The 10,321-nt window shown below is 47.1% G+C and overlaps 1 protein-coding gene across 1 annotated transcript in view; it reads right to left on the bottom strand.

The window, feature by feature from the left end:
- Positions 1-10,081, bottom strand: part of NBR1 (NBR1 autophagy cargo receptor) — a 27,148-nt gene extending 17,067 nt beyond the window's left edge. The window contains exons 1-6 of the mRNA XM_004707497.3: positions 9,779-10,081; positions 8,832-8,889; positions 6,084-6,194; positions 2,957-3,019; positions 1,710-1,728; positions 928-950 (exon numbers count right to left, since the gene is read on the bottom strand). Coding sequence (XP_004707554.2) covers positions 928-950; positions 1,710-1,728; positions 2,957-3,019; positions 6,084-6,194; positions 8,832-8,852 — 237 coding nt within the window. The 5' untranslated portion in view covers positions 8,853-8,889; positions 9,779-10,081. The remainder of the gene's footprint in view (positions 1-927; positions 951-1,709; positions 1,729-2,956; positions 3,020-6,083; positions 6,195-8,831; positions 8,890-9,778) is intronic.
- Between the last annotated feature and the right edge of the window lie 240 nt (positions 10,082-10,321).

Below are 10,321 nucleotides of genomic sequence, written 5' to 3'. Positions count from 1 at the left end.
AAAAAAAGAGAAAAAGAGGACGGGAGCACAATGCATCTGCAGCCCTGGTGCACAGGGGCATAAGTCGGCACGAACACGATGGCGGTGAGTTTGGTTTTGCTTCAAGTACTATGCAAATGAAAATGTTAAAGTACTGGCTTGTGTTAAACTCCAGACTACCTGAAGTCTAATCCTCCTGCCAGGGTCAGGTGAGCTCCTAAGGGCTGTGGGGAAGGCAGAAAAGTTAAGAAGGCGTCCAAGACTCTTTGGTGGAACTACTATAGTTCCTGAGGACAGGGCAGAGCAAAGCCAGGAAGAGCTAGAATCCCTAAAGGCTGAGAGACCAGGAACACGGAAGAAATCGACATGGAGGGATGCAGACAGGAGAGAGTCTGTGTGGAGAGGGGCTGCGGGAATCTCCACTGAAGGAAACACAGGGTGCAGCTGGTGAAAATGGATCCAAGGACCTGGCCCCAAAGGATCTAGTCTGCCAGCAGCTGAGCAGGACAACCCCAGTTTCTCTCCCTGGAAATAAAGTTCTTCTGACAAAGGGCTCCGTTTTGGACTAGCAGCTCATAAAGGACGTTCAAGCCTTACTGAAAGGTCAGACTAGACTGGCACACTAGCAAGAAGAAATGACCTCGAGGAGTGCTCTAACTAATCCATTGCTGATGTTAACAGAAGACGACGGGGCGCAACTTGCCGCTTCTTCCCTGAGATTCCCACTTTTCACCGCAATGTTCCGCAGGGAGCTCGAGGAGGCAGGAACTGAGACACAGAAGCGGAAAGCAGCTCGGGTCGGTTTAACGGCATCAGCTCCCTTTAGCTGGATGGTAAGCCCTGCTCACCAGAATCCCCCTAAGGGAGGTTTCGCTAATGGAATTCAGATTTGCATTTCATCAAGAAGCATTTTTAAACGATTTGCAGAAAGAGGTGAAAAAACTTTACCTTAAGGGCTTCTTCATATTCTCCTAAAAGGACAAAAAGACAAGACATTGTGATAGTTCACCGACTGAAAAGTACAGGCAGCCCTGATTTTTCAGAGCCTTTAGCTCACAGCCCCTAACATCTTTAACACATGAACAGCTACACCCTTTTGCTGACGAATCCTCTCCCCAGCCTAGAGTAGCCATTGCAGACCAGCTCTACCTTTAAAGCTATTTCTTTGCTCCGGGTGCCTTCCAGAGACAAAGACCCAACCCAGCTCTCTGAAGCTCAGGACTTGGGGGTCCTGGGCAGCATTAACCTGGGTTTAGAAGTCGACACAAAACTACACACAAGTCAGGAGGTGCAGGTGCAACACTAGAAGTGAAGTATGTCAAATGTAAATCGTGCAGCACATCTTCAATCTAACAGAAGCTCTCAATGAAACTCCCCTGAGAGTCTAGTCAAAGCTGTCATCCTGTTATAACGCACGGCCATAATAAATGTTCCTAGGTAACTAATCCCCACAGATGAGGGAGCGCAATGCTGACTTTTGCATACTAAATTCTAATATAAAACAAATATGAGGGGTACAGAGAATTCAGAGGAAAATGCTGTTATCTTTTAACAACCCCCCCACCCTTTTAAACTAACTCTTTGAAGCCCTTTGTATTGTTTTTTTTTTTCTTCTTCTTTCATTTTCGCCCTTTGTATTGTTATAAAGCCTGAGTATAAATGGAAATTCGTAAACCTGTGAACTGGTAAGATTCTTAAATACAGCTGAACACGTTCTTTCAGGAACTCACCTTGACTGTTGATGGATACCTGAGAAGGAAAAAAAGCAACAGTGAATTATAAGCATTTCATCAACTGAGTATTTCTATTACTAAGATCAGCCTTCCTCTCAGAATACAGCATAAGCACTCAGGCAAGGGGTTAGCTTGTATGGTCACAAAAATAACAACAAAAGAATTTTATTGCTTAGCTACTGTGCCCTCCTTTATTTAGCCAAACTAAGACACGTGATATAGTGGTTAGAAGTCTCAGCTCTGGAGCCAGAAGGTAGGGGTTAAGCCCTTACTCTATTATTTCCAAGTTATGTGTTTGGGGGCAAGTTACTTAACTTCTTTGTGCCTCAATTCTCTCATGGCAGAATAATAAACCTATAGCAACCGTGTAAGACAGGACAGAACTGCCCCTGTGGGTTTCCAGGACTGTAACTGTGGGCAAGTAGACAGCCTTGTCCTTCTCCCACGGAGGGGCTGGTGGTTTCGAACTTCAGATGCTGGGGATTGCAGCCCCACTCCTAACCACTACGCCACTAGGACTTCCTAAAAACACTCGTTTTTAAAGTTATTCCTCAGATTTCTTTAATGGTACTTTCCTATTTTTCAACTCCATTACTGATGCTACAACTGCTTAGAACACCACCCGATCAATTTACCATATAAGCATAAGCTGAGTTTTCCCAGCAAATTTTTAATGCAGTTGTGGTAAAATTAGGTGCCTCGGCTGATATTCGGGGTGGCTTATACTTGAGTATGTACAGTAAATCATGAAGAAATTATACTCTTTGAGCCCCATATAAATCACTCTTGAGAGAGATAAAGACGCCTAATTTTTTTAAATCGTTTTATTAGGGGCTCATACAACTCTTATCACCATGCATACATACATCAATTGTGTAAAGGACATTTGTACATTCATTGCTCTCATCACTCTCAAAACATTTCCTCTCCAATTAAGTCCCTGGCATCAGGTCCTCATTTTTTCTCAAGATGCCCAATTTTAAAAGTTTTATTGACATATAATTCCCACATCACACCACAGTTCAATAAGATCCCTAATTTTTGTAGCCCGGGTGGCACTGTGGGCTAGGTGCGAGGCTGCTAGCATCAGGCCAGTGGTTCAGACCCACCGGATGCGTTGTGGAAGAGAGATGGGGCTGGTACATGGGGCTGCGAGGTCAGAATGAATTTGCCGGCAGTGGATTTAACTTTGGGGGCATCTTGATATTCTGGACGGCTGGCAATAGGTACCATGACATACTTACCTCTTCATTTTCCTCATCCAAGTATTTTATTTGAATAGTGTTCAGATCAAACGACACTTTTACCTACAAGTGAAAAATACACAAGACACCAAAAAGTCAAATTGTGATGAAAAAAAGCTAGAAGCCCCAACAGAACACCTGGGCGTATTTTACTACATAAAATTGAAAAGTTATAAATGACATCATATGCCAGATCGAAAGACAAACAACAGTCTAAGAAAATGTAGCAGACTGAAAATCCAAAAAACGACGAAGGATCATTATCTAGCACCTGAAGAACATCTGCGAAACTGTTAAGGGCAAGGTTAACGTAGGTGAAAATGGGCAGAAATGTACTGAAAACTCAGAAGATATTGGCACGATTAACAAATGCACAAGAAGAGGTTCAGCAACAAGCTAAAGCAACGAGAGGCCATCCTATCAGAATGGGCGGCACTGATTAAAGCCATACTACTTTAGGGCCGTCAAAAAGGAGGGCACTATCATGTTTCAGCGAGTTTCTACACTCTGACACTAGCCATTAAAATTTACGATCACGTTATCCTGTGACCCATTCATCTCACTTTGAGCTATATACCCAGAGGGATCTCTCTTATAGTTTATCTTGTAGTGACAAAAAAAGAAGAAAAAAAACCCCAGCCCAATTATTTTTCAGTATTGTTACAATACCCACAAGGGAGAAACCAGGGCCAACTGGCTTAACATAGTTCATAAAGAAAACGTTCTACATCTTAATTTGGTGCGCAACTGGGGTCTTAAAAGTTCATCGACAGCCGGCCAAGGTCCCCATGCCGAGGACAGACAACCAAGGAAAACCGGGACACACATGGAGACAGCGAGGGCCGTGGACTACGGACCCCACAGCCACCAGTGTCCTCAGTCCCGAGCTCAGAAGATCTAGATGGTGCCCAGCTAACACTCCCAACTGCTCTGAAAAGAACAGGAGGAAAAACAGGGAATAGAACTCAAAATCCAAAGAGACCAGGTTGGACAGACTCAGGGGAGCCCCAAAACCATGTCCCGTACCCTTCAGGTTTGGTACGGAGCTAACCTCTGTATCAGAATGAACCACTGACGATCAGAAGGGCCACGTTTACCCAAAGGCAAAGTTCAGAGATTAGGAGAGGTGGAGACACGGAGACAGGGAAGAAATGGGGTGAAGATTTATTCAGGGGATTATAATGGATGAGTTGATATATGAATTAAATACAGAACGGTATGATTTGGGTTGGTTTCACCTAATTTATCATAAAACGTTAAAAGCAAACAAAGAAACCATAGTAGAGTACTGTAGCTAGCTACAGCTCCCCAAAGAGCTTTTGGAGTGGACAACGGGATATTTTGGGTTGAATTATGTCCCCTCAAAATATGTTGTAACCTTTTAAAAAAAGAAACTAAATTTGTTAAAGTAAAAAGACAGAACGCGCTCTCATCCTCACGTAGAGGGCCCAGCAGTATCGCCTCGATTCTCAGCCACAGCCTGCATCTCGAACCCTTCTTCTCCATCCCCAAGCCTAACAGGACACCTCGCCTTCTCAAGACATCTCAGAAAACACCCCCAACTACCCCTTCATGGTCCTGCTGGTGCCACAGCCAATGGGTGGGTGGGGGGGGGCCACAGGCTCCTTTTAGATGGAATTTCCTTCTGTCCCCAGTTTATTAACTATTAACTCAGGATTCTCTCTCCACCTTGCCCTGAGGCCGCATGTCGGCCTGTCTTCCTCGCTCCAGCTCTCCCTTAGACTATTCGCTCTTCATTGCCTTCTAATCTCCCCCTTGTTCCATTCTACTGCCCCTTTACGCTCCTTCCATTCTGAACAGGTCGTTAACGCTAATAAAATCTGTGAATTAAAAACCCACGCTTTCCTTCGATGCCCGTTCTAGCACCGTGTCTGTCATCTACTGCTGAGTGAGGCAAACAAGCAGCAAAGTCACCGTGATCCTGGTAAGATGGTCCCCTGCACATGGAGAGCACGGGCAACAGGCAGGGCTGTTGTTAACACTGGCGCGCTCCAGAGGTGGGAGGAAAGGTGAACTGTGTCTTTACGCAGGTTTCCCCCACTATCCCCAAGCGTGGGGCTCCTAAGAAACTTCTTGTGAGTCAAAAACAGTGCAGCTATCAATTTAGACGGGAAATTTTAAGTTGACAATAGAGGAAAAAAAGCAAGCTGTCAGTTCACTAACAGCAGCGAAACCAGCGACTACCCGAACTCACCCAACCCGTGCTGTTTTTCTGGGCCTCGTCAGGCCTCCCGCCCTGGACAGGGTGCAGTCTCACCACTTGTCCATCACGCTCCCGCCCGAGGGGGGTGCTCCTTCTTCGGCAGGGTTCTACCGACAAGGCTCTGGCTCTCAGTGTTGCTGTGCTAGGAGTGAGTGTTTGATTTCGGAGCACTTAGCTGAGTGGATCCGATTCCTGTCAGTATCACCACCCAGAAGGCAGGCGGAGACGAGACCAGGTCTCCCTCCCATCGTCTCACTTTGGGGGTTAACATTGCCTTTCCCAATTCTCTCTGCTGGATAAACAGTCAAACAGGCAGCGGGACATTCCCCACTGCAGCCTGAACAAAAACAGCAGAGTGCAAAGGGCAAACCAGTCAGGAAAAGCATTCTCACAAAGGAGCGGTCGACTGCTGCCTGACACCACACTGCTATCTAACCACCAAGGGGAGGGTTGTTTATTTTTTGCTCAACTTTTGAAACATTCAACCTCTGTCCTAGCAATAAAAGCCACCAATTCATCAGCTCTTGCAAAACCTGGTGCCCTGCCAACAGCTACTTATCTGTTTACCATTATGGGGCCTAGTTAGGTGGGGCCCACACCAATTCACTCCTCAGACTGCTTGTAAGATGAACAAGTTTTGGAAATCATCTTACTTGAAAGGTCATTTTACCTTTTCATCTTAAATTCATCAAAAAAGGGCCTCATTTCTTTGATCCTTTTATGGGGCACACTTCCTCTAGGGTTTCTGGGCTCATGAGACCAACCATTTTCCAAATGACTAGGGAGCAACCGGGAGCAAATGGCAATTGCTCCAGCTGTGCGGCCACACCGCTCCAAACAGCGGCCCCTGGAAACCAGAGCCATGTCTCTCCGACGGGAGATACAGACCAAAGGCACACTCACCATGGCTTCTACATCTGCCCAAGTGGTGTTCTCGGGGTCGGAAACCAGAAAGCTCTGCGTTTCGTTTTTAAAAGTCACATTTAGAGTGACCTGTGGCTCCATGCTGTAGGGCTGCAGTTGAGAGAGGAGGCGAGAGAACGTACGTTAGGAAGGGTCTTACAAGTTGCACCAACATTCAGTCACTCCACGAATATTTCTGAACACCCAAGACACAGATCAAGCATAAGGGCTACAGCAGGGGACAGGATGGCCAATGTCCCTGCTCTTAGAACACGTACAGTCCCATCAGTAGTTTAAAACAAATATCACGGTTAAATGAGATGTTATTTGTAAGAAATACATATCCCAGTGCTCGATCGACGTGCAAAGGCTTGTTCGTAAGCAAGGCGTAAGATTACTGTCTAGAGTATTTGGGCTCTTCACGAAAGAAATAACTATCTTTTGAGAGTAGCACATATGCTCCTGTAGAGGCGGAGGTTTCCAGCACATTTCTAATAGTCTTTGTGCTAAAATTAGATGCCTCGGCTGGTATTCGGGTCAGCTTATACTCGAGTATATATGGTATTTCTATTTTGGCAACACCCATTGAAAACATCTAGAGTTTGTAAAAAATCCTTTTAGATCTTAAAGGCGTTTTAGAATTGTGTAACTAAGCAAACAGCAGCAGTACTAAATTCCTGCTCCAACCCAAACTCACTGCCAAAGAGTCGATCCCAACGACTATGTAGCACAGGGTAGAAATGCCTCTGTGGGTGTCAGAGACCAGCTCTACCCCCAGTAGAAAGCTTCATCTTTCTGCTGGCGGTTTCCAATTGCTGACCTTACAGTTAGGGTGGGTTAGCAGGCTAACACTGTAATCATCACACCACCTGGGCGCCTGGGGAATATCAGCTAGGAAGAGGAAATACTTAAGGAACAAAACAAGGTCTCTACCCTCAGGGAACTTACAACCTTGTGTGACTTGAAAGTAAAGTTCTACCTTTTCCTTGAAGCAGTAGCCTCTCCATCAGACAAAGCACTAGCCAAAGAACAAACTAGAAGGGATGAGTAGTATTCAACACCCTTCAAGCTGGCATGAGTTTGTTTTTGTGTAGTCTGCCCCTTTTTCCACTGGGAAATTTTAAAGACAGAGAGAGAACAAAGAACGCCTGGCTTTAACAACAACGACTCAGGGTTACCCTCATTCATTTATACTCCCCCACGACCCCACACACACTCCCCCTTAAGCACCAGTACTGCATTGTGGTCAGGAATGTTTTATAAACAAACAAGTTATTCTAATTAAAAACAAAGTAGAACTCTTCATTATGAAAAACTCTAAACCTACATAAAAGTAGAACAAATAACATGATCTGCTATGGACCCATAACCTGCCATTCACAATTTACCAATTCAGGGTCAATGATCTAGACCCTGTGCCCACCGAATTATCCTAAGCACTTTGACACCCATGCAGCAAGTCATCCATATAAACCCTAACACAACAGCTGTGCTTTAGATATGAACAGGACTTAACAAATATCAAGCATCCACTCTAGCCAGTTGTTTATTTTCAAATAAGGAGCTTGTATACTGATGAACTGGTTTGTGTTTATGCCTTTATGAAAAACGGCATTCTAAATTTACTACCATCAAGTCGATTGGGAATCATGGACCCTAGAGGACAGAACTGCCTCTGTGGGTTGCCGAGAGGGTAACTCTTTACAGAAGTAGAAAGTTACTGTCTTTCTCCCATGAAAAATAGCTTGTTTAAAATCCACAGTTAAATTGTTGTGAAGTGTCAGCTCGTAAGCATACTCAATAACAAACATGTAATGAGCATCTAAAAAAACCACACCCACCAGACACTGCTGCAGGGACAGGAGATAGGGTGGAGGCTCGATGATGTTTCATTAGGGAAGGCAAGGGACAGGACAACTTCAGCTCCAGACCTGGCTCTAGTCTAGTGAGTTACAAGTCGTACAAGGTAACCTGGAGCACATCACCTAACCTTCGAGTTAAACGCTTTTCCTATCTCACAGTACCACCGCTCTTCAGAACTGATCACAGTCCTGTGTTCTCCGTTCAACCCAGGAATTCACTTGCAACACAACTAAGGGCCATTAAAAATGACCTTGAACTCTTGAGGACCAGGGGCTTTTTGACACTTTAAACCCATTTTTCCCTCCTCTCCATTCTTTGTTCCCACCAGGAGTCCAAGTTCACCTCCAAATTATCAGACCTGAGCACCTAGAATCTATTCACATGGAATGAAATTCCAAGGAGCTCCTGAAATGTGGAGAGAATGTCTCTCCAGGTACGTGGCGGAACATCAACGAATCTTAGTGGAAGTGACTCAGTCTACCCAAAGTGGATATTTTGAAATGCATTTCTATTTTTCAATTTCTAAGCAACCCTGCTCTACCCTTCAGAAGTGCCCCGCAGGAAATAAAACCTCCCTCCCCTGGTCTTGAATTACACAATTGGAAATTAGTTTAGATACTTTGGAGCTCATCCAGCTCAGTCGGCTGATGGAGAGAAACAGGAAGTGGGAGATTCTAGTATTAACTGGATGACAGGCAGGCCTCCACAATCTGCCTCCCTCTGGCTGTTACTCTTCCAGTCGGAGCGTTCATCTTGAACTTGTGAAACACCACATGACAGACCCCTCGACTCCTGTAAGTGCAAAGTCAGCACAGCTAGGCAGCCTGGGCCTAGGCCTTCGGATTTCATAACTCGTCTCATGGGAAATTCATGCCACTGACTCACCTTTGCTTGGCACAAAGCCATCTTTCCTTCTATGTTCGTTGTCTTTTATTTCCCTGCCCTAAAAAAAAAAAAAATCCCTTTAATAAAGCAGACCTGCAATTGGGAATGTGTGACTACTGTTTCCACGCGAGGCCTGTCGAAGCTACCCAGGCTCCCAAAAGGAAATGGGACCTGGAAGCTGAATGTGACAAGGACAAAAACGGCGCCTTGCCAACAACACGGGAGGTCGCTGGCCAAGGAGATCTCGTTATAAAGTTCTCACAAACGGGAGGATGGGGTGAGGATCTACAGAAGTGTCCCCCCCCTTCTTTCCTGCCAACTTCCTCCAAATCTCAGTTACCATTTCTTGGCACTCCACCCCCCCACCCCAGCCCTATGATAAATGTCACCACCCTCTTCAGACTGTCGCTCATTTTCTTTGCCAGCGCCGAGCTACGGACACTTCATCTCCGGGGAGGCGTCCACTCCTCCTCCCTCGGCGCCTCCACACGGGAACCGTTCTTTCTCAGATCTGGGAAGGGATCGGCCGCCCTTCCCTTTTGCAAGCTTTCTCCCCGGGACTTCCCCAAACCTTCCAAGTGTGACGTGACGCCACCCCGAGTTAGCCACCGCGGCAACCTTACCAGCTTCCCGCCCCCGGGGGGCGCCTGCCGGAGGCCGGTGCGCGGACGGAGCGCGGCCAGCGCAGCTGCGGCCCCAGTGGAGGGCCTCTAACATGGCGGCTGAATATAGGGCCGGGGCTTGTTTCTGAGTTTCCGACAAGATGATTGGTTGCCCGCATCTGCCCCTCAAAGCTGCCACCCCGCTGATTGGCTGAGGCAGCCCAGGCGGGGGCGGGACAAGAGCGCCTAAACCGCACAACAATAACAAACCCTGGAGGAGAGGGGCGGATCTAAGAGTGCGCAGACGTGGGCAAGCGCTTCCCGGTCTTCTCCCGAGTGACCGACCTTGGAGGACTTCCAGGGCGAGTCTCGTGGGGCTGGGTGGGAATTGTAGTCTTTCTAAGATCGGTGGGCTCCTTCGCCTACTCCCCGCTCTCAAGATGCGAAGACACGCCCTCCGATCCATAGGTGTCGCGGCCCACGAGCCCGCAGGAATCGCCAGTCTAGCAACTCGGTTTCCGTGAGAATCGTGCCTGCCTCCGGTACCGAAAGCACCTCTCCATAGAACTACGGTTTCCAAGAACGCCGTGGCGAAGGCCTTTCGTCCCGCATTGCATGCTGGAAGTGGTAGTTTCTTCACGGAGCCCTTTATTTACTTGAAGTGGAGCCTTCCATGGCGGCTGAGGGGGCGGGATGGGTGGGGCGGGGGTAGGCCCTTTCCTGCCACCGTTCCGGACTAAGTTCCGCGCATATTCGGGCCCCAGAGAGCGATTGCGAACCCGGCCCAGAGGTGACTGTGACGCAATAACAAACCCGAGGGAGCGTGGGGCCGAGGGGGCGGTAGAGATTCCTTCCCTTCCGGCCCTTGCTGATGACGTACAACGGGGG

This window comes from Echinops telfairi, unplaced genomic scaffold (genome assembly GCF_000313985.2).
Source record: "Echinops telfairi isolate 266 unplaced genomic scaffold, ASM31398v2 ScPeMD7_7458;HRSCAF=8496, whole genome shotgun sequence".
Lineage (NCBI taxonomy): Eukaryota > Metazoa > Chordata > Mammalia > Afrosoricida > Tenrecidae > Echinops > Echinops telfairi.
Note: the sequence above shows the minus strand (reverse complement) of the source record. Positions and strands in the feature narration are given on the sequence as shown.